The sequence below is a fragment of the Monodon monoceros genome, unplaced genomic scaffold (genome assembly GCF_005190385.1).
Source record: "Monodon monoceros isolate NGI ecotype Baffin Bay Population unplaced genomic scaffold, NGI_Narwhal_1 Super_Scaffold_21, whole genome shotgun sequence".
NCBI lineage: Eukaryota > Metazoa > Chordata > Mammalia > Artiodactyla > Monodontidae > Monodon > Monodon monoceros.
In genome coordinates, this window is record NW_021703778.1 from 137536433 (window position 1) to 137561473 (window position 25041).

A 25041-nucleotide genomic window follows, 5' to 3' on the forward strand; every position below is an offset into this window, starting at 1 on the left:
GCGGGGAAGGATGCTCCCGCGTGTTCGCGGAAAGAGGGGTGAGGGCGCGGGGCCAGGGAAGCTGAGCCACGGGAGCCTGGGAGGGGAGGCCGGCTGGGCGGGGTGGAGCATGGCGGGGGAAGTGACTCAAGGCCAGAGGCGGACAGGCCCACGGAAGGCAAGGGTGGGGGACGCGCGGGGAATGGGCGATCCTGAATCGACTGGCCGTGCACGGCTCAGGGCGAGGGTGCCGGCGCCCCCAGAACGCCAGGGACGTACTGTGAGGGAAGGCCTAGCTGCTGAGCCCTTTGGGGCCGGGGTCTGACATCTGGACGGAGTGGGAAAGCAGCATCCTGCCCTTGGGGAGTCGGGAGGAGCCCAGTCTCATCCAGCTGTGCAAACAGGAGGAGGAGGAGGTCCCAAGCCTACCCTTGGGAAAGGGGCGAGAGGGGTGGTCAGGCCGCCGCCGCGCCGGCCCCCGCGGTGCGGGTTGCGCCAGCCTCCTCGGAGCCCGACGCAGAAACTTGTTGCAACAAACAGGCGACCGCGGGTGCCCCTAGCAGCCAGCGGCGGAGTGGGTGGGCGGTCGAGAGGGAGGGGAAGGCTGGCGGACGCCGCAGCGAACTGGTGGGCAGACCCGGAGTCGCCGCGTAAGCGGGGCCGGCTCAGTGCGGTGCGGCAGGCGCGGCTGTGCGGCAGCGGAAGTCCTTTGTTGCAGCACAGTCCCTGGCAGAGCCAGAGCCTCTCCGCGCAGCCCAGCCCGAGCGCCGCGCGCCGCCGCCACTGCAGCTCTCGGCCCTTCTGCCTCCGCCTGCCTTTCCCGTGGCCGATTTGCCTTAAACTCCCTAAAATCTCCGCAGCCCCGGTTCCTGCTGCGGCCGGTGAGTATTTGCCAGTTGTGGGGCTATTTGCGCAACTTTGGCCCGGGCCGGAAGGCGGCGGGCAGCGGGCTTGGCGGAGTGCGGGTCCGGAGCGGCGCCGACCAGTGCGGGGAGCCGGAGCGCGGCGGGCGCGCGGCGAGGACCCGGCCACGGGTGGCTGCTGGGCCGCCTGCTTGATCCCGCCGCCCGCCGGCGCGCCTGGTCGGGGACGTGTGGCCTCCCTGGGTCGGAGGCGAAGCCCCCACGGAGACTAGTTCCCAAATTAGTTACCTTCTTTTTCCTTTCTTTCTCTGCCTTTATTTTTTTGAGGGGGGAGGGGAGGTGTAGACGGGAGGCGGGAGGACCCGGTTGATTGACGTGCCCAGAGCCCGCTTCTCTCAACTTACAGCCGCAGCTCCTTGGCGGGTGGGAGGGGAAGTGTCCCGGAGCCCGAGGCCGCAGACTTGGGCGCGCTCCGAGGGAGGAGGCGTAAGAGCCGTGCAAATTCTTGCCACGCTTTTTCCCACTCCCTCCCGGCACACAAGCTTTTTGTTCAGTAAAAAGTGGTAGGTCTCGGGTTTGGGGATTTTCGGTGGAAAGATCTGTTTCTTGGGAAGAGAGTGCTTTCGCTTCCAGTGGTGGGCGCTTGCTAGAAGTTCTATTAGTGTTCGGTAAATGTGTTGGATGTAGATCAGGAGTTGTTACCAATAAAATATGTAGGTTTGGGTCTGAGCTCAGCCACCCTCCCAGTCTCCCTTCCTACCTAAGCAGCGCGTCTGCGTGATCTGAAAGGTTGACATGACATTTTCCAAATTGGGAGCGTCAGGGAGATGTTGATGAAAGTCCTTGATGTTTTCTGGGGACAGTATGGAATTTGTCTGTATGTAATAATATTCCTAAATCAAGCTTCAACGTGGTAGGTACACGCAGTTTATTTATTGGCCTAAGTATATTTCCATGCAGTATGTATCACGGCAGGAAAACTATGCCAGGAACAATTTTCCCTTTGACACTCGATCCCAAGAAGTGGTCCCAGGCTTTCTGAGACTTAGAATCAGTTTCTTGAGCTGAAGTTCAAAGCACTCTGGAGCAGATTTGGTGAAGGATGCAGTTCTCATGATAACTCCCAAGCAATCACCACCCGCTCCTTTGAAATTATGAAATTTTGTCATTGCAAATGGATATGATGAGGACACTTGGAATACAAAACGATGAAGCTTGAATGATGGCTGGCCATCAGACCCTCAAAACTCCTTTTGAATCACTTGCTGGATATAATAAAGTCTCAATAATAACTGAACGTATTTGGAAGCTAGATGGGGCTTCCTCATCTTAAACAGAGAAAATTGAAGCCTAGTGGAGGTGCAGTGCTTTCCCAAAGATTGATAAAATAATGACAGTCTGCAAGTAGAGCTTTCAATCAGCATCTTACATTCATTTTAAAAGTAGATTTCTCCATTACGACCAAATTTTCATGGTATAGAAAAATAACTCACGTTGAGCAATCTTACCTGAAGCCTTTCTATTCTTCCTACCCCAACACGGCCTAAATTGGAGGCAGTGGGGAGCCCTGGTTGCATCATTGTCGGAGAAAAGAGAAACCGTATTTAACCAGGACCTTAGCAGGGCAGAGCACAGTCTCAGCCACTTGCTGTTGACCTTGTGTTTGATTTCGCTTTAACACCGCTAAATTTTTGTACTGTTTCCTCATTCTCCTCTTTTGCCAGGCTCCAGGAAAGGTATAGTCCATGGAGCTTTTTAAGGGTATTTCTGTGTTCCTTGCAGGACAGACATTCTAATGTGCAAGAGAAAAGAAGTGCCTGCTTTCAGGCCTCTCTTCCATCCAGGAAAAGTGCTAAGCCTTTCCTATTAAGCTTCTGGCCCAAAGGGGAGGAAACCATTTGGGATAAAAATGCAGAAAATTTTCCATAGATTTTTACTTTTAAGCCACAATCTGTTGTCTTCCAAAAAAGAATTGAGATATATTTGAAAAAAATTGAGATATATTTGCTTGAGAGGTCATTTTGGTGTCTATAGGATTTTTTTTCTCCTGATTTTTTCTTCTTGTGCTGGTATCTCTTACCATAAAATATTGACATTATTCTTATACTCTTATGGGAACCAAATTAAAAGGGATTAGTGTCTCTTTTTTCTGAGAATGGAAATGCTTTTATATAAAATTCATGCTCTTTGTAAAAATTCAGCCCATACCGAAGGAGATAAAAAACAAAAATGAAAGTCATTTCTGACTCCCACTCCCCAGAGGTAATCTCTGTTAACAGTCAATTTCTTGTTTAAAATGAGAGAAAGCAACATTTGGTCATACTGTGCTGCTGTGTGTGCCTCACCCTGGCTAGGGATGGCCGTGATGATTCATGGGCTCATGTTCTCTATTCACTGCTCAGGTTGGTGAGAATTGGCCAGGTAGAGGAAAGGGAATGTTTTGCACTGGACTGATTTAAAATTCTATGATTAAGTAGCAGACATGAGAGCTTAAATGCAACAGGGCTGCTATTGTAGGTTTGTCCTTATGAAGTACTTACTGTAGCTTGGTGGGCTAGTTCTCACACTTTTAATGTTAATGTTGGTGTCAAGCATTTGATGGGTTGATTTATACTTGCCAAACTCATTAAAACAAAATCCTCACATTTGTAAAGAGTTTCATAATCTATAGTTGGGAAGGAGTGGGTATACTTGCCATTAAGGCCACTGCCAAGATAATCCCTGTGCTGTTACGGGATGAGAGGTCCCTCTTGATCTATATCCAGAGGTAGCATACCAAACATCAAGGAAAGGAAATTAGAGGAAAGAAGGGGATTAATGACTGTGGTTTTCAGATGTGGCCTAGAAGGAGACGGTACATATTTAAGATAGATTTCTAAGTATACTTATATTGTGCCATGTATAGTTGCCAACTGTATAAGAAGTCTTAGAGTACAGAATCACTTATTCCTTAGCCTGGTATATTCAAGAAGAGTAAGCTGTGAAGTAATTGATGTTCTGAAAACAAATCCCCAAAATAGTACATAGAAGTTAAATCACAGCATTTGTTATTTGAGAGTGTTGGGAACAAATCATTTGCAAAATAAAATCGGCAAATTAAAGAAAGAATTAAATTGCCAACCAGATTTTCTGTTTGTTGTCTGTGTGAGATGCATGCGATCCTTTTTAGAGATAACTGAAGAGCTCCATCCTCACTTTAAATCTTTTGTATTAGGGGAGGGCTTCCTCTGATGGGCCGTGGGAGTCAGAAGATGGAAGCAGAGATGGGGAGCGCAGGGCATTCTGCCTGCAATATGGGGCTTTATGAGAATGGGGTGACTCTGGGAGGCTTAGAATGTCCAAGGGGACATGTTAGTTAATAGTCATTGCCAGAAAGAGTGTTTTCTGGTTTACAAAAACAGAAACTTAGGGCTCTGAATGAAAAGGGTCAGAGTTTGAGTCCCATCTTACAAGATGAGCGCTTGAGTACCAACCACTGAACCTGTTTCCTCATTCACAAAATGAGGATAATAAAGATACCCACCTCGGGGTTGTTATAAGGATCAGTTGTATAATGTATGGGAAATCACTTTGTAGATTTTTGACTACTATATAAACGTTGCCATAATTGAAATAATGCAAAAATTGATAAGCAAAATAAAACTTCCTTTCTTCAACACTTATTCATTCAAAAACTGATCAAATATCAACTAAATGTCAGGCAACTGTTAGAGGCTCAGGGGATACAGCAATGACTAAGTGCCGTGATCTCAAGCAGCTTACAGCAAAGCAGGGGAACCATATCATTATAATCCCTGCTGTGAGTGTGATGATAGACATAGCATCCCAGTTTGGATGATACATTATTTTTCACCCTATAGTTGTAGGTATAGACTGTTTTGGAAGCACAGAAGAGGCATCTACCTTACTCTGGAATCAGAAAGAATGTCCTGAAGAGAGTGAGCTGGATGTTGAAAAGGCTCTAAGCAAAGGGAATAGCACGTATGAAAGCATGAAGGCTTTTGCTGTGTTAGTTGCTTTGGGATGAGGGGAAATCTTAAATGTTAAATAGATTTAAGACCAAAATGGAGTTAAACTTCTTGGCATGAACATACTTTTTATGATACTCTTTTTATTGGTTTCATTGACTTAATTAGATAAGGGTGAAATTTTCAGGATTTTGGTTAGAGTTAAAAATGTAGCACTTGGAGCTACACAATTGGAAACAGTACAGTTAAAAAATATTATGTGTGGACTTGCTGAAAGAAGGAAACTGGGTAGTCCCTCCCATCATCTTAGAGCTGCCTCACCAGTTTTCTTTCTTCTTTTTTTTTTTTTTTTTTGCGGTACTCGGGCCTCTCACTGTTGTGGCCTCTCCCGTTGCGGAGCACAGGCTCCGGACGCGCAGGCTCAGCAGCCATGGCTCACGGGCCCAGCCGCTCCGCAGCATGTGGGATCCTCCCAGACCGGGGCACGAACCCGTGTCCCCTGCATCAGCAGGCGGACTCTCAACCACTGCGGGAAGCCCCAGTTTTCTTTTATATATATATATCTTTATTGGAGTATAATTGCTTTATAATGTTGTGTTAGTTTCTGCTATACAACAAAGTGAATCAGCTATATGTATACATATATCCCCATATCCCCTTGCCTCACCAGTTTTCATGCAGCAACATTTACTGAGTACACACACTGTGTTGCAGAGAATCGAACAAGCCAAAATATTGGCCTTCAAGTTGCTCATTGTCTAGTAGGGAGACCAACATATACATAATTGTGGTAGCTGATTCTTATTTAGCGCTTGCTCCGTGACACACTGTCTTACAGTAACTAAACCCTAGGAAGGATTACAATCCCAATTCTCAGATGAGAGAACTGAGGCACAGATTGGATGCAACCTGCTCAAGTTCACACACCTAATAAGTGACAGAGCCAGAATTTGAACCCAGGCAGTCTGGTTAGTCTGTGCTTTAACATCTACTTTATGTTGCTGTTCTGATGATTTAAAAAATAGCATAATAAGTGCAAAATAAGGAGATAATACACAGAGTAATATCAAAACCTAAAACAGTGGGAGAGGGAGGTCTTGCAGAAGGCTTTCTGGAGGAGGTGATAAACTGATTCTTAAAAGATATGTGGCCGGTTCAGACAGAAGAACCAATCAGCATGAGTAAAAATGGAGGTAAGAAATACATGAAGTATATGGGCTTGGAGGATGGGGTGGTGGCCAGTAGTTTTATGCCGCTTGAACAGAAGTTTGAAGCAGGAAGTAGCCACATAGGAGACTAGATGGGGGGGCACGGAGGGCTTTTGTATCCCTTGGGAAGGAGTTTGCTCTTCAGTCTGAGGGTATGTGAAAGGACCCACAGAAGCAGAATAACAGGGTCTGATTTTTGTTCTTTATGAATCATCTGAGGGTGAAGGATGGATTTGAGGGACCAATTAAGGAGTCTATTGTAATAATTCAGGGGTAATGATAGAGGCCTCAGAGGACAGGGAAGGTAAAGATGGAATCGAGGGGCAAATTTGAGAAATAGTGAGAAAACTGGCAAGACTTAATAGTTAATTATGAGGAAGAAGTCCCAGGTGACTCCCAAGAATCCCGGGTGATTGGTGCATGCTGGAGAAGGGGGAGCAGCAGTTTTAGGTGGGTCCTAGACAAAGTCACAGCGTGAGTACGCTGGAATAGATAGAAGTTCCACAAGATGAACCCTAAGAATACGAATGCCACGTGCAAAAAGGGACTTCCTGGTGAAGCTGCTTTTTGCTGAGAGAAGCCTGCTCTTCACCCCAGTGCCCTCTGGTGGTCAGAAGATGCCATGTTGTCTCTTTAGGATAAACAGATCAACATTTAGACTGCCTGAATTAAATGCTTTTCCTCTTCCACTCCTGGAGGAAGAGAGGAAAATTTCAGGAATCCCTATGTTCCCTTTGCTTTCTGTGTGGATGAATTCATTTCCCAGACCTAAGAGCTTAACTACAGTAACACCTCAGTTATTCAGTTATTTGGTTGACAACCCCAGCTATCCAGTGGCCTGACCTGAAGCGAAAGAGTAAGGCAATTTGTTGCCTGTCAACAATTAAGATAGATTAAACAAAGTGCATGAATTAAAACCTTATCTTATTCTTAGAACACTGCCCTAGGTCCTCACAGAAAATTAAATTATTTATGTAGATTCAGTTTCAATGAGTTTTTGTCTAATTTCATAACTCATAACAGATTGAAATGGCGGGCAGCAGGAGATCAGCACACCTTTTACAAGTGACAGCTGTTGGCCTGACAAGTAGGGAGACAGAAAAATACCATCCAACAAACTACAGTCTCCAAGAGCATAACAGCCTCAGGCCATTTTGTGCAGGTGCAAACAACCCTTGCAAATTTGAACAGCTATTTTTCAGGAAGACATAATTGATGCAGAGAAGCAAGCAGACAGCTAGGTGTTGCTATATATGGGGGCAGCTGTTAGAATAGAAGGAAGCCCTAGACCAAGATTGAGGAGACCAAGGTCCCATCTTGTCAGCCACAAAAACAAGACGTGACTTTGAGTACGTGACTCAGGGCCTCCATTTGTTTTCTTATCTATGATGTAGCGGGTTGAACTTGATCATCACTTGGTAAAATTCTGTGAACTTTGTTCACAATGATGACATTAATGTTTAAGAAAAATCCTATTCTTGGATTGAAAAGACAAACATTTGTCATCTCTAGTTTATACAAGAGTTCTGTTTAGAAGTATGATTATCTCTATTTAATACATGAGGAAAGCAGGCTTAGAGAGGTGAAGAAAATTCATAGCTGAATAAGTAGGAGAGCTGGTATTCAAATCTATCGGTGTCTGCTCCCTGGGCTCTTTTTTAACACTTTCATTTAACAAGCATGCATTAAGTGCCAACTACATGGGCAGTGTGCTAGGCACGGGGAACACAAAGGCCATTTAGCCTCGTCCCCATCCTGAAGAGTTGAGTGTAGTAGGCATTGCTGTACAGTCCCTCTGTTAGTCCTAAAGATGCAAGTACTACTACAGCACAGTTAGGACAAATGAACACACAGCTCCATTTGGGTTTTTAAAGACTTTAGGGTGTGAGCACAGAATGGAGCCACCATTTATAGCTTTGTTTCTATGGGAATATGTGTTTCAAGTTCCAAATAACTAACTTAAAAATAAAGTTTTGGAACATAACCCAGTTACAATTTCAGAACTTCCTGTACTAAGTACTGAATTTGCAGTCTAATAATCAGCCAGGATGCTTGTTCTAAAAAGTGAATAAGATTTTCTAAACTTGGTCATGTCTGTCCAATTTCAATGCCTGGAATTAAAACCTTTTATCTTTGGGAGCCTGTACAGCCAGTTCTTAGAAACCTCAAGGAGAAAACCTAAAGAATTAAGTTTAAATTTAGAGATTGGAACACTGTATACCCTAGAAAATGGAATTCTAGGAAAGAATTTTGCCAAGGTGACCTTATTTTTATAGGTGGCAAAGTCGTTAAGGCTATGATCTCAGGCTCAAGAGTCATATTGCTTGTGTTCTAATCTCACCCAGTCCTCTGTGGCCTTAGGAAGGTTATATAACATTGTGTTCTGTTTTCTTATCTGGAAATGGGTCTTAAAACAGTACGTACTTTGTAGAGTTTGTTTTGAGGATTAAATGATAAAATGATACACATATTTAAATGCATACATACACGTTTTATATATAATACACTATATATATACATATATATGTATATATATATATATCTCACTATTGATGCGCCAGGCTCTAGTCTAAGCAGATATCACACACACACACACACACACACACACACACACACACACACCTGCTTAGACTAGATCCTGGCACATTGGTACTAAGGCCAGTAAAACAAATTTACCTTCCCTCCCATTACATTTCCAAGCTTTTGTTTATGCTGCTGTGTACCTCTCCCCAATTTTTAACGTACACACCAATACAGATACAGATACCCCACACCGCTTTCTATTTTTCTTTCTTCTACTTATTCATCAAGACTTCACTCAAATCCTTCCTAAAGCCCACTACTGTTCTAGTACAAGTCATGCTTTTTCTAAATGCATACTGAACTTTATTCAATATAATTCAGTACTTAATTTTTCTCAAATCGTTTCTTGGTATAAAATGTAATCCCTCATATGTAATTAGCTCTACTGTATACCATCCTTCTCCACCTCAATGCTTTATGCCATGTTGGGAACATTGTAGGTGTTCAATACATTCTGATACTCTGATTTATAAACAGGGGAGAATCCTTTCACTACATTTCAAGCTTCTTAAGAAGCTAGTCTATAGCCCACAGGTTAAATCCATATACATACATTCAGTCATATAAGACATAGAAATAGGTACAAGGAAATGAATGTAGGTACTTCAATGTCCCTTGAGACCCAGAGGTAATTGTTAGTAGTTCAGAGATTGGGACGCTGAACTGTAGACTCACTGAGGCTATGCAAATATTTCTCAGGGGAATGTCCTTGATAATGCAAGTCTGGGACGCAGAGGGTGGTTGTTTACCTTATGGAAGGAGTCACTCAAAAATTCCTTTAAGTTGCTTCTTCATTCACTTTATATGCTTATTTATAGACCCTTAAATTATCATTTCACTAAGGCTAAGGCAAAAGAAACGTCCAGCAAAACTTTTTTTCCATTTAAGAGACTTAGCAAAGAAGGAAAAGTATTTCTGAAACCTTACTGTGTCAGTGAGAAATTTACTGAAACAGCTTACAGAGTATAATTTAGGGAACACGTCTACTGAGTGAGACTAGATGTGCATATACAGGTATAACCACATTACAGATAGAGTTCAGAGGGCGTAGTTTCTTGTGCAAGGGCCTTAACAAACGCTATGATAAGGACTCATGCCCAGTCCTTGCTGACTGTTCTTTACATATGGGGGTACACTGCATAATACCAAGGAGCATGTAGTAACCACAGTTCAGTGGTTAGTACCCAGCTGGGTGGGCAGGAATCCTAGTACCTATAATACTTTACCACAGTTAACCCTTGATACATTGTTTAACAGCACAACATCTTTGTCCTTCTATGAAATAAGCATGTTGGACTAGATTAGATCTCTAAGCTCTAAAAGCCTATGAATATCTAAATTACTGAATATTCTTAATGTGTTTGGTAGCTGTTTTTGAATTTGAGATGAGCTGGTTAAACTTTTTCAAACTAAAATTTTTTAAATTCAGTGTAAACTTTTTTGCATCACCTACCTCCTTATTCCTCTGGAGAACTGCATCCACACTGGGTATCCTAGCCTTAGGAGAACCCTTGGCTTTGGATCACGTTTGAAGTTTCTGCTCTCAACCCCAGCCCTTGAAGAACTTCTAGCTGTACAAACTTGTTCTACCAGTGATGTAGCTAGTAACACAAACAAAAGCAATCACACAATGCCATTATAAAAACAAGAATTGAAATATAAGCAATTATTAAAAACAGGTAACAAGCTTTACTATAACAAAGTTCACTAAGTATTTTGGGTAGCATTATTAAGGATAATTTAAAAATTGAAGAGAGCAAACCTCTTGGAATTTGAATGAAATTATTGTTTAATTAATAAAAGTGAGTGAAATATAAACATTTTAATGCAAAAATTATTCTCAAGACATAACAAGCTAAAAGTCTCACAGGAATTTAGATCCTTCACCCATGATTCCACCTCCCACCTTTTTGTTTATTTGTTTTTGTTTTGCTGTTATTAAGCCTTCTTAAAGCTTTTCTGAATGAGGTGTAACAAGAACAGAGTTGTTGGTACAATGTGTGAATGATTGCTTTTAAAAGTTACTCTCCCTAAAATCCACTTTACTCAGAACTTGGGCATTTGCATAATAACATGGGAGAAACTACAGTTTTAGGTCAGCCTAGGAGCTGTAGTGTTAGCATTAATTTTTGACAAAAAGGTACTTGTTCAGCTTCCAGCCATACGAGGCGAAGATAGAAATACAGAGGGATGTGGAGGCAGTGGGATTCATACCCGGGTGTGTCTGACCCGGAGCCCTGTTCTCTCCACCACAGCACAGTGCCTTCATTTACAGAGTAGGCACTCTGCTGAGTACACGTTCAATGAAGTCACTCGTCTAGAACAAGTTAAAATTCCCCTCAGTGAGGTATCCTTGAGATTATAGAATACCTATGCTATTGCTGATTCTCAGTACTTTATACAGTGCCTGGTACACTAAAATACTCAACAGATGTTTGTTGAATTAATAAGTGTGTGTTAAAATGCTGTTGATGCTCTTATATGCTTTAGTGTCTTGTTTATGTTAATACAGAATGTATGTTCACTAATTGAATTATGACTATAGCTACAGATGTGTCTATCATATCGGTCTTCTATGTAGCTGCATTAATTTTGGTTGCTGACCATAAAACTGCTTTTCCTTTAGATTAGAAGGGTCCTTGGAACTTTTAAGCTCTTCGTGTCATTATTTCAAGCACAGGGCATTTAAAACCTGAAAGTTTTAACAGATAAACTATTGGCTTTCATACTGCGGGGCTCTTATATGGAAAGAAACTGTAAGATTATCTCGTCAAACTTACCTCCTACGCTTAAGGAAGCATCACCACTGTCACAATTGCCACTGTTACTTCCATTAATTATCACGTGCCAAGCACTATACAGTTTACACATTGCTCCTATGAACCTTAATGTCTGATATGTTTTTTGAGGTATTATTATTTAACATCTTTATTGGAGTATAATTGCTTTACAATGGTGTGTTAGTTTCTGCTGTATAACAAAGTGAATCAGCTATACATGTACACATATCCCCATATCTCCTCCCTTTTGTGTCTCCCTCTCACCCTCCCTATCCCACCCCTCTAGGTGGTCACAAAGCACCGAGCTGATCTCCCTGTGCTATGCGGCTGCTTCCCACTAGCTCTTTTACATTTGGTGGTGTATATATGTCCATGCCACTTTTTTGAGGTATTATTATCCCCACTTTGACAGTTCAGGAAACTTGGAGTCAATGAGGACAAACAAGTTACCTAAGGTGGCAAAGCTAGGTTGGAACTCAGGCCTGTCTGATCCAAAGCCTGTGCTCTTTTCACTGTACCATACTGTCCTCAACAATATTTCATCCCTGCTTCTACACGGGGCACTCATTATCCTCTAGATGAGTTCGTTTCATTTTTGAACAGCTCTTATTACTAGGGAAAAAAAATTGAGATAATATCTATCCCTCTACCTCTTTTTTCATTAAAGGTCTCTCTGAATCCTGTAAAATGTCTATAGACCTAGAAATCTCATCCTACAAAAAATGGGCTTGGGGTCAGTATTTTTCTGTGTGTGTGTGTGTGTGTGTGTGTGTGTGTGTTTTAACCCTTTGAATAAGGTTTTGTTGTTTGGATTTGTTTTATGTAATTGTAATCGTTACATAATTTCATAGCCTGTGTTTATTTACTTGACTTTCCATCCTGAAAACTTTTCTTATTTTCTTCTACAGCCTTCATTCATAAATATAATTTTCATAAAGGCCACATGATGGTGAATTTTAAGAAGTAGATTTACCTTGGTTTACTTACAACTACCTTATTGTGAGGCATTTCAAGTTATAAATAACACATTGATAAAGATCTGCGCATACATTGCATTTTGTATATGGGTACATACTGAGCATGACTCTTCAATTCTAGTACAGATATCTGAGTTACACAAGGCTGAAATATTGTACCTTCTTGAAATACTTGATTTGGCTTACAGAAAAGGCCTAGAGGTTGCAAGTTTAGGAAGGCAGCAGGTCTCATTATAAGCCACCTTCATTTCACCAGGTGCCCCTGCCTACTGTGTTACCCTGTCTTCAGGCAGGAAGAAGGAGGCAGAGTGGCCTTAGGTAGTCGGGGAAAGGGGTATGTCATCCACATATGATCTGGGACAAACAGTTTATAAAAAACAAGTGGAAGTTAGTGAAGTTAGATAATCTTTTAATTTCTACTGTAGGGAATGAAGGGTTTGTGGACTGAAGAGTGAACGTTTTATTTCTCTGAACAGCTTGTTAAATGTTCTTCTTATGCTCAGTCAAATTGTGTAAGAACTTGTTTTTGAGTAGATGATAGATTCTGAAGTATTATGTGTACAGATTAAAAATTAAGGCTAAAATTTGATCTTATTTTCGCTTTGTAATGTAATAGGACTTACAGTGCTTTTAATATTCTCCTCTCCTCTCTTTATTCCTTGTCAGCTCCATACATTAAAAATATTTATATGTTGATAAGTGAAGAAAACTGGTTGCAGAAAGGTGTATACAGTACAATACCATTTAGGTAAAAAACAAACAAAAACAACAACAAAAGCAAAACTATGTGCCTGGCACGTAGTAGGTACTCAATAGCTGTTGACTCTGTAGGTATAGCATAAACAGATTTGAAGATATACGATTGGAGAGGTTACCTCTGGAAAGAGGTGTGCAACCTAAGGTGTGTTTTTATCCTATGTACTTTTATGTTTCAGTTTTTTTCAATGAACGTGTGTTACTTTTGTATTTTTTTAATGATTGAAAAGTGAAGAAAAATTTACAATCTAAGGATAGATATCTCCTTCCCAAATAGATGCACTGTAAAGTGCAAGCCAAGCAATATAAGACAGATACTCTGACTCTATAGAATTATTGCCTCTCCAATAATCAAGAAAAGAGAGGAGCATTGATCAAACCTATTTGCTTGGTGCCATTTCCATGTAATCTAATAAGCTTTTGTAAATAGAATTTTTCTAAGGAAATTTTCAACCACGCAAAAATAGAACTATATCTGCCTCCTAGCGTCAATAGTTCTCAACACGTGGCCTGTTTTGTATCATCTATAGCCCCCACACCCACCCCACTGGATTATTTGCAAGCATATCTTAGATATTTCATCAATAAATACAGCAGTCTATGTATCTAAAAGATAAGGATGCTTTTAACACAACCAGAATACCCATATCACACTTAAGGATGAGCAATCATTCCTTTATATCAATCATCTAAGAAGTTTTTAATACTCTGAGACTGAATTACTAACTTTCAGTTTAAATTGCTATTTTATTTAACTTTCATTGTTTGTATCCTTCAAGTACTTTTTTTTTTTCAAGTACTTTTAAACTAGTGTCTTTTTTCCTTTCAAATTTAGTATACGTTTTTTCCCTAAAGGCGTAATGAAACCAAAACTGTATGGTTTTTGCTTTTGATACCTTTGCTTGTATTTCTTAAAATAAAAACGAGATGCTTGAATAAATGGCTGGGTATCTTCACCTTCAAGTTTTAAAAATGATTCAGGTATATGTTATTGCTCTTTACTACATTAGACTGGAAAGCTAGCCATACCTTGATTGTAATAGTAAATTCACACAAGTCACAGGTCATGATCAAAATTATTCTTTTTTTTAAGTGCTTTTCTGATATCCTGTCTGACTTTAATATTTTTGTTTTACATAGGTCTCTAATTAATAGAAGATGGCAAAGCCCAGCCACAGCAGCTACGTCCTTCAGCAGCTAAACAACCAAAGGGAATGGGGTTTCCTCTGTGACTGTTGTATTGCAATTGATGACATTTACTTTCAAGCACACAAAGCAGTTCTAGCTGCCTGTAGCTCCTATTTTAGAATGTTTTTCATGAATCATCAGCATAGTACTGCACAGCTGAATCTCAGCAACATGAAAATTAGTGCTGAGTGTTTTGATCTTATTTTGCAGTTTATGTATTTAGGAAAAATTATGACAGCTCCTTCCAGTTTTGAGCAGTTTAAAGTGGCAATGAACTACCTACAGCTGTACAATGTTCCTGACTGTTTAGAAGACATACAGGATGCAGATTGTTCTAGTTCAAAATGTTCATCTTCTGCTTCTAGCAACCAGAACAGCAAAATGATATTTGGGGTAAGAATGTATGAAGACACTGTGGCTAGAAATGGCAGTGAAGCCAATAGATGGTGTGCAGAGCCAAGTTCAACAGTAAATACACCACATAATAGAGAGCCTGATGAAGAGTCTTTGCAATTAGGTAATTTTCCTGAACCATTATTTGATGTATGTAAGAAGAGTTCTGTGTCCAAATTATCTACTCCAAAAGAACGTGTCTCACGACGCTTTGGACGGAGTTTTACCTGTGATAGTTGTGGATTTGGCTTTAGCTGTGAGAAGTTACTAGATGAGCATGTGCTAACCTGTACTAACAGACATTCATACCAAAATACAAGATCCTACCACAGAATAGTGGATATTAGAGATGGAAAAGACAGTAATATCAAAGCTGAATTTGTTGAAAAGGATTCTTCTAAGACATTTTCTGCACAGACGGACAAATACAGAGGAGACACAAGCCAGGCTGCTGATGACTCAACTTCAACCACTGGAAGCAGAAAAAGTAGCACAGTGGAGTCTGAACTAGCCAGTGAAGAAAAAAGCAGAGCTGCTGAGAGGAAAAGAATCATTATCAAGATGGAACCAGAAGATATCCCTACAGATGAACTGAAAGACTTTAACATTATTAAAGTTACTGATAAAGACTGTAATGAGTCCACTGACAATGATGAATTAGAAGATGAACCTGAAGAGACATTTTATAGATACTATGTTGAAGAAGATGTCAGTATTAAAAAAAGTGGGAGGAAAGCTCTGAAACCTCGGATGTCAATAAACACTGATGAAAGAGGTGGTTTAGAAAATATGAGGCCCCCTAACAACAGCAGTCCAGTACAAGAGGATACTGAAAACGCATCCTGTGAGTTGTGTGGGCTCACAATAACTGAGGAGGACCTGTCATCTCATTACTTAGCCAAACACATCGAAAATATCTGTGCATGTGGCAAATGTGGACAAATACTTGTGAAGGGTAGACAGCTTCAGGAACATGCCCAGAGATGTGGAGAGCCCCAAGACCTGACAATGAACGGATTAGGAAGTACTGAGGAGAAGATGGACATGGAAGAGAATCCTGACGAACAGTCTGAAATCAGGGATATGTTTGTTGAAATGTTGGATGATTTTAGGGACAATCATTTCCAGATAAACAATATCCCAAAAAAGCAGTTATTTAAACATTCTGCCTGTCCTTTTCGATGTCCTAATTGTGGCCAGCGTTTTGAAACTGAAAATCTAGTGGTTGAACATATGTCTAGTTGCCTAGACCAAGACATGTTCAAGAGTGCCATCATGGAAGAGAATGAAAGGGATCACAGACGGAAGCATTTTTGTAATCTGTGTGGGAAAGGATTTTATCAGCGGTGTCACTTAAGAGAACACTATACTGTTCACACCAAGGAAAAACAGTTTGTTTGTCAGACATGTGGAAAGCAGTTTTTAAGGGAACGTCAGTTGCGACTCCACAATGATATGCACAAAGGCATGGCCAGGTATGTCTGTTCCATTTGTGATCAAGGCAACTTCAGAAAACATGACCATGTACGGCATATGATTTCTCATTTATCTGCTGGTGAGACTATATGCCAGGTCTGCTTTCAGATATTCCCAAACAATGAACAGTTGGAACAGCACATGGATGTTCACCTGTATACATGTGGAATATGTGGAGCAAAGTTTAATTTGAGGAAAGATATGAGATCACATTATAATGCCAAGCATTTGAAAAGAACATAAGTGATTTTCTACTGTATAATGTTTAGCTGATAGGAGACAAAACACCAAAGCAAAGGATATGAGCTATTTAGAAAATGAATTTATAAGATGAATTGTTGAAAAAAATTTTAAGGCCCTTTACCTTTAATATTTTTTGTTTAGGATCTTAAGTATCTACATTTTAGGTGTTATTAAATGTTTATCATTTTTGTTATTTTTAATAGAATTCTTTGTTTTTAGTTTGTTTTAGCTATGATTAAAATTACTTTTAAATGTAGACTACAAGTGGTTGTTACCCCTTCAGTGACTATTAAAGTTTAGTTTTTTATCAATAAGGTGATGACTTCACTATTTTTATGTTTTTTTTTTTTTCTAAAGTTACCCTGTGAAATTTTAAACCCAGCATCATTGGCCATTCCTGTTTAAATTTTTTTTAAAAATTGTTTGTTTTAAATAATTAGTTATTTGAAACTATCCCATTCACTGTAGCTTTTTTTTTTTTTTTTGGAAGTTGAACAGTGATTTAGCCACTGTTTATTCCCTGTCTTGTCAATGAAATTCGTATTCTTAAATTGACAACTTAATAGGCAGGTTAGGTGCACTGAATCTAACCTTGAAGGTTGACATGGGCTCAAACTTGGCCTAAAAAGATTGATGAACCTAAGGAAATTCCTATAAATGAATATTTCCTATAATTGATAAAATATTATCATTTAATAATCACATTTAAAACTTATATTAAGTGTAAAACCCAATGACTTTACCCCACTTGAGAAATTAGTGGGGACAAGTCATTTTGTTTTGTGATATTAAATTTAACTATGATAGTTAATTAAAAAGGCATATCTTGTATTCATTTAAAATAATTTAAAATATTCTGATTTCTCAAGTGTGTTAGTTTATGAATTATTTTTGTTTATAAATAGACTTTAATAGCTTTCTAGGAATATGACATCTAAAGGAAAATGATTTTTCACCTTTAAAATGACATACTTTTGGAACTTTGAGATTTGAGAAAGCTGCCATGTATATTGACAAATCTAATAAAATAAAGAAATCAATTACAAATCTGGTTGTTCTATCAAAGTAGAGTGTGCAAAAGTCATGTCTTGTGTTTTATACTAAGATTTGGAGAGAGAATGTGTTATGGCAAATTGCAGTTTATCAACATGCTTTATTTTTTTTTCTGTAAAGGACTAAAATTTGAGAACCGTAAAATAATCACAGAACATATAAGTGGAAATAGTTTATCATTTTTAAGATAAAGTAGTATTACTGTTAGTTGTTGCTGACACAGGGTCTACACGAATTACATGTGAATTAAAACACTGGCAAAACTGGCCCACAATCAACATATCTGTTGAATAGAATGCCTTTTAATGTGAATTACTTGCATTATAATGCCCTTCTCATAATGAAAGGGATTTTAAATAACTCCTATATTTGCATTATAATGCCCTTCTCATAATGAAAGGGATTTTAAATAACTCCTGTATTTAAAAGTATAATTTTGTGATTATGAACAGTAATTTAACGGTATTGTTCTTTTTGTTTACATCACATTTTTAAGATATGCAAGTCATATTTTTGTATACAATTTGCATAAAAGAACAAGTTGCCAAGAGAATTGAGAGACATATTGACTAGCATAGGTTTAGTTGAAAGAGTGTGAGCTCAGAGATTTGTGGGGAAACGTTGAGGTGTTAAGTAAGAATTGAAATAGTACAGGAGCCATGCAGTATTAGAACAAGTAGAGATGGGGGAAATACACAAAAAGATAAATGAGAAATCAGGAATTTTTTAAAAGCCATATTGTAGAAAAAGCAAGAAAATTGATTCATCTTAGCCTTGGGTACAATAGTTTATCAAGTAATTAGATCTGAAATACAACTTTAAATGAAATATGGTATATATATTACTGATAGGAACCTAATAAGAGTTCTGTAACTAACCCAGAGACCATCAGAGAGTAAAGAGAGAATATCGACTCAAAACAAATTTCCAAACTATATAGCATCTTAGCGGACATCATTTTCTTTGGGACCACTTTTTTCCATGACCCTCTTCAAAACCTCTATTGCAATGGCTTTCCCACCATTAAAGAATAGGGGTCTTTCTAAATACTACCACTCTGTAAAAAGGATTGTTTAATCCATTAGGAAAGGGGGTTTAGTTTTAGACACATACTAACAGCCAAGAATTAGCAAGCAAATATATAAACATTAAAAATAATCTCTAAGTTTACATAACTGAGGTGTTTATAGTTTCAGAAAGCCATACCTCACGATGTGTTTTCTCCCAGTTTCATGTTACAGGACACACACACCTTTTGTTTTGTTTTGCAACTAGCTACAGCAGCACAAGCTTCTTTGAGTATAATGTACAATTTTCCTTATTAAGGCAAAGAGTTCATTTAAAGACTACTTGCCTTTTAAAACTAGGGAGAATTAAAACTATCCAACACCTCTCTCCAGCCCTGTTTCCTCTCACTTCTTTCCTCTCTCTCCCGCGGTGGAGCTACAGAGCTGTACCTACTTACTATTGCTTCTTGCCCTCCAGTGCTGTGAAGGCAATGAATCAAGGTTGTGGAAGTTGCCTTCTCCTCCTGCCTTTATAATTTATGTGATTAGGCTCCAAATCTGAAAATGAAGGGGAAATCTAGATAGATGTATGTGGAATCTTGTTTCTCTTTTTGTCTCACATAGAGTCTTGCTTAACGGGCCTTTTCTACTCCAACAGAAATCCTGGAGGAATGGAGTCAGTGCTTAACAAGCTCGGCACCAATTACAGTGCAGCTCAGATGTTTATAACTTTTTAGTAAACAGGACTAAGAATCTGAGAGGTTAATAAAGCATAACTAAAGCAGTAGTGGATTACAACTCAGAAATTTGTCTTAATCTCTCCCATATTTTTAAAGTAAAAATATTCAGAGAAATGACTCACGTGAGTAAAATGGTACATGGCTAATTTTTAAGGCATGAAGTTTGAGTATGAACAAAAATTAGAAAAAAGAACATAAGGATTCCAGGGGCTAGATATAAAAATTAAAGAATTAAAATAAGGACAGGGCTTCCCTGGTGGCACAGTGGTTGAGAGTCTGCCTGCCGATGCAGGGGACACGGTTCGTGCCCCGGTCCGGGAAGATCCCACACGCCGTGGAGCGGCTAGGCCCGTGAGCCATGGCTGCTGAGCCCGAGCGTCCGGAGCCTGTGCTCCGCAACGGGAGAGGCCACAGCTGTGAGAGGCCCGCGTACCGCAAAAAAATAAAATAAGGACAGAGCTTTCTAGAGTAGTCAGCACCAATTAAAAGGAAAAATAATAGACTAAGTAAAAATCGTACTTAAGTACTGTAGTTGAGAACAAAAATATGAACAAGGTATAAAAATTGAATAAAAAAATAAACATTTGAAGTTTTCTAGGTGAGGTGAGTAGAATGGAAGTTATTTAATAGGTTCAAACAATTTGACTAAACTAATTCAATTAGAGCTACAGAATGCCTAATAAAACATTTTATGAACATGCCAAGGATATGCATAAATATGTGAGATAATATACCAAAGTTTATATTCTAAAACGAGTGGGAAGAGAGGCTCGTGGTGGTTGGCAACTTTCTCATTGATTAAACAATACCTATTCCTCTATATCACTAGTTAAGGAACTTCTGTATTTAATAGATCTCTGGAAAATTCCCCAAAGAACCAGTCTAACAGTTAAGTTAAACATTAAACTTGTCATTGTTGTTAACAAAACACTAAATTAGTACCAACCAGAAGAGAAAACCTGAGTGTGTATGTGCACGCATAGTTGAGAATAAAGCAATTTGGTATATTAATTCTAAATGGGTTTTATGAGTTACACATTTCTTTTTTTTGCCATTAATCTACTTTGATCAGTTCCTCACCACCACCACCTCTTTTGTAACATATGCTTCTCAGCGATACAAGCCTGTGCTGTAAAGGCATCCTAACATTGATAATGCCTAAGATCCCAGGGTATCAAAAGGCACTGTGGGAACATATCCTTGTGGAATGTCTCCCATCTCCTGATACCTGAGGTGCAGTAAATGGGGTGACAGGATGAATGCCAGGGAACTGAAGCAAGTAGAGTTAGATTTGGTGTTAAGAACCTGAAGCTGTGGCCCGGATTTGGAAACCTATGAACCACCCATCCCAGGGCTCTCAGTAATCCCATCATCCATTTCATTAGCACTCTTTGTACTCTGCTAAACGCTTTATAGATTAATTTTAATTAATCCTCACAGCCTTATAAGGTAAGTATTCTAATTTTCCAGATGGGAGACTGAGGTTCAGAGACACTGAGTATTTTTCCTAAGATCACACAGAAACTAAATACTAGAGCTGGAATTTGAAACTAGGCCTATTTGATTTCTACATTCCTACTTAACCACTAAGCTACACATTCCGCCTAACAAAAAGTACAAAGAAAGGCCTCTTCAGCTCAGTAACACATGTGACAAAGCTTCTAGGAGACTGTGCTCCTTGTTCATCATGTGTCATCTACTGCGCTTAGTAAGGTCGCTGGTAATAGTGGGTACCTAATGAACGTGTCGAATAATGTGAAAATACACCAGTCCGAAACAAAACATCTGTATTTGAGCGGATCATTCAGAATGATCTTTAGAAATAATTACTAACTACTCTTATGTTTTAATTTTCCTTTATTTAAACTTAAAACATTAAGTGGTATATCAGCCATTTTTCTGGGCCCAGGATAGGTGCTCAACTAAAAACTAATTTGAGTTCAACTTCTATATTTCTACCTCTGACTTTTTGCCCCTCTGTTTTCCCTATTCCCGATCTTGATGTTTTAATCTCTCCCACCAGTCACCATTTCCTTTTATCAGTTATGAGACTGATAAGTAGACTAACTCAAATCATTTGAAAATCTTCCCACAAAAAATCAGGACCCCAGAGTAATCAGCTTTCCTCTTTTTGCCTTAACAGATGATGTGGATAAGAAATTTTTCATTTGTTTGGCTAAAAAACAAAACAAAATACTTAATTACCATATTGTAATTGATTAAAGTTTATAGAGCAATCTAAGTTTGTCTAAAAATAAAAGTCGGTTCTAGCCATTTATAATTCAATTTACCAAAAATACCTATGTATTTCTAGTGTAAACTTAACAATGTTACTTGTAAAAGAAATGACATTTCAGGAAACAACAGTTGAATATCCACCCTAACCTAGCAGCAAACCTTTAAGCAATGAATAGCCTAATGGTTTAAGTGAAACAACGCCCCTCCCAATCTAATCTGATTTTAATTTCATGCATCTATTGCCTGATTTCTAAAACCTATACAATAGGTTTTACTATTACTATGTTAAGTCTACTACTTTAATGATCTCTCTACCAACTGCCAAATGTTATTTTTTTTGAAGTGAGAATAGAAGAATAAATGGTGAAGATTCCATAGATAATATTTATATAATCACTTAGGTGGCCCACTTTCATTGCCTTCTATCAAACTCAAGGACCTATTCCTTGGTAACATATGGGCAGAGTCTCATAATAAGACCAGGTGAAATTTAGCCACTTATAAATTTATATGCGGGTAAGAGGCAAAAGTGCAAGGGTTTAGAATGTTTGTGTCTCTAAATATTGGTAAATATAAATATTAACTAAATGACAATAGCGGCTTATAAATTCATGCTAATTTTGAACAATTTAATACCACTTACATACTTACATGCATGTGCTTAGTTGACTTTAGCATTAAGAAGTTAAATCCATATAAGTTGCTCTCTTACTATTTTTAGGAGAACCAAATCATTGAGGTCCATTATTAGTGGCAGAATTGTTCATCCTTTCTATCAGAATCCACCACAGATCACTAGTGGGCAGGAAGCCATTTATAATTTTACTCATCATCTTACTCATTTGCTGATAAAAAAGATGGTGTGAAGATTACAATTCAGTATTTGGCTCTGAATTAAATGTATCAATGTACTAATCACCACTGTAATAAGTAAAGATCACAGGAAACTCTAGGGCCAAAGGATGACGCAAATGTAAAAGACATGATTTCATGAGTCAGGAATATTAATAATTTTATCTGAGAAAATTTGCATAACTCTGTACTTACCTATTTGAGAAAGGAATAGTTAGGTAGACAGCTTATGAAATCCCAGTTAAGCTTTATTTTTAAAGTTACTATGTTGTTTTTATTCTACTTCAACCAGTTGCTTCTACCAATCAGAATCAGCAGAGCTCATTTTTAGATGACAGAAATATAAACATCCAGATTATGAAAGTCATCGTTTCTTTCAAATGCTTATGTGTTCCCTGATGTGGAAAAAAATATTTAAGAGACAATTTCCTTTTTACAAAATTAGGGCAAATCATTGCTGTGAAAAATATAATTCTACCCAGAATCACTGGGGCAGCTTAGGAATTTGAAGGAAAGTTCTTCCTCGTGTGTGTGTGTGTGTGTGTGTGTGTGTGTGCGTGTGTGTGTGTGTGTGTGTACTTTATTTTCATTTGCAGAGTGTAAAATACTTAACATTGAAGAAAAACAATGTTAGCTTGATGGCTGAAGGCACTCAGTAAAAAGAATACGAACTTGTTAGATCTGTTTCATTCAGAGATTTGCTATTAACAAGTTCATTGTAAAATTATTTTAGTTGAAAGAAAACACTTTTTTTTTTTAAGAAAACAATTTTTAACTGCTTCCTTCCTCCCTACTTTCCTCCACCTGGCTGCCCTCCTATCTTTCTGTTACATCTTTATGAGCCCTACCCGTTCTAGCTCACGTAAGAAAAAAAAAAAAAAAAAGGTGCCCCAATAGCTGAAAAATTATATTGGTAAAAAGAACACCTTATATTTAAAGGGTACAGTGAGTTACATTGGGGAATAAATTAAATAAATCTAAGTTCTAGGATCTGTGCTTTTGTTCCCATTCTTTATTCTAGTAACAGTGTGCTGGCCTGGTGCCAAGTCATGAAATTCTGACCTAAGAATTATGTTGTATCTTGTAGAGCAGTCAACTTGTAATATTATTTTTCTTGAGTTTTGTCTTTTTCTGTGTGGCAGTGGTCAAATAGGGCCTTCTAAACCTCTGGAGAAGTGAGATCTGAATTTGGAGAGGACATGGGGAAGAATCAATCTTCAACAGATAATCTTTAAGTCCAGACCCAGGAATATCAGATCTGAAGTGACAGCATCTTTTCTGTCTTCTGACAAACCTCATCAACCCCAAAAGTTCCAGTTGCAAGGATCCAAGAAAACTCAGTAAAGATTACTTTGGAATCACTTTGTTGTGACAAAATCGATTCATGGTGACTCTCCTGTTGTGAAAAATCAGCTAAAGAAAAATAACTAGAATATTCATACAACATCAGTGGTTAAAGCTACACTAAAATAAAACTCCATATACTAATTATCTATATACTAATTATAAAGAATCCCTCCTAAAAGAAAAGGGCTTGCTAGGCTACTATAAATACATTATAAAGTGAGGTAATCACATATCTGTGTAAACGCATATAACTCTAAACTTAAATGGAATTACAGTTTACATATCATGAAATGTAGTTTCAAAAATTTCACCCCAAAATCTGTAGCTTACAGCATAAATAAAAAGATGTGGGGACTTCCCTGGCAGTCCAGTGGTTGGACATTACTCTCCAATGCAGGGGGGTGCAGGTTCGATCCCTGGTTGGGGAGCTAGTATCCCACATGCCTCGCGGCCAAAAACCCAAGACATAAAAACGGAAGCAATATTGTTACAAAATTCAATAAAGACTTCCAAAAAAATGGCCCACATCAAAAATAATCTTAAAAAAAAAAAGATGGGCTTCCTTGGTGGCACAGTGGTTGAGAGTCCGCCTGCCATTGCAGGGGACACGGGTTCGTGCCCCGGTCCGGGAAGATCACACATGCCGCGGAGAGGCAGCGCCCGTGAGCCATGGCCGCTGAGCCTGCACGTCCAGAGCCTGTTGCTCTTCAACGGGAGAGGCCACAACAGTGAACGGCCCGCGTACCGCAAAAAAAAAAAAAAAAGATGTGGGTACAGAGAAAAAATCGTGTAAGACCAATATTTTACCAAGAAAAGATAATCTAGTTATTGCTTACTGTAATGTAACATTTGCCTTTCTTCTTTTTTCACTGTATATACCAGTCACAAACTTGATTATTAATATTAATGAGGCTCCCTTTTAAGTCTGTTACTTGAAGGAAAAACAGAAGTGGTATTATTTCAACAGTGGTATATTTTCACAAATCACAGACAACCAAGAAGAATGTATCTTAAGACACATTATTTTCTTCTCAACTTAGCAATGTAACCTAAAAAGGCAGAATAAGCTTCTGTTAAACATTTTTCTTGGTATTGATATAAAATACCATGCTTCTCAGCTTTAAAATTTCAAGATAAAATTCAACTAAGTATTGAATGAAACAATGGTTAACATGTTTAAAAAACCTTTCATGGGAAAATGAAATGTTTGATAATATTTTAACCTGAAGATAGATAGATACACATTTCTCAACCATATGAATCTTATAGCCATATTATTTCCATATTGTGAGTATATTTGTAGTTTTGGTTAACAGCATACCCAACTCAATATCATCATCAATATTATTATTATTGTTTCTTCTGCAATATCAAGATGTTATATATTTTC

The 25041-nt window shown here is 38.8% G+C and overlaps 1 protein-coding gene across 4 annotated transcripts; it reads left to right on the forward strand.

Moving 5' to 3' along the window:
* Window positions 1-15: 15 nt before the first annotated feature.
* On the forward strand, window positions 16-24009 carry ZBTB1 (zinc finger and BTB domain containing 1). 4 transcript variants are annotated; one of them, XM_029238986.1, is made up of 3 exons: window positions 137-860; window positions 14255-16170; window positions 23447-24009. In XM_029238986.1, exons 2-3 carry the CDS (start codon window positions 14273-14275, stop codon window positions 23481-23483), a joined length of 1935 nt encoding a protein of 644 aa, XP_029094819.1. In that variant the 5' UTR covers window positions 137-860; window positions 14255-14272; the 3' UTR covers window positions 23484-24009. The 4 variants fall into 4 exon arrangements, with proteins under 4 accessions (XP_029094818.1, XP_029094819.1, XP_029094816.1 ...); XM_029238985.1 differs by lacking the exons at window positions 137-860; window positions 23447-24009 and adding an exon at window positions 16-38 and having other exon boundaries at window positions 14255-17405; XM_029238983.1 differs by lacking the exon at window positions 23447-24009 and having other exon boundaries at window positions 140-860; window positions 14255-17763.
* The last annotated feature ends 1032 nt before the right edge of the window (window positions 24010-25041 follow it).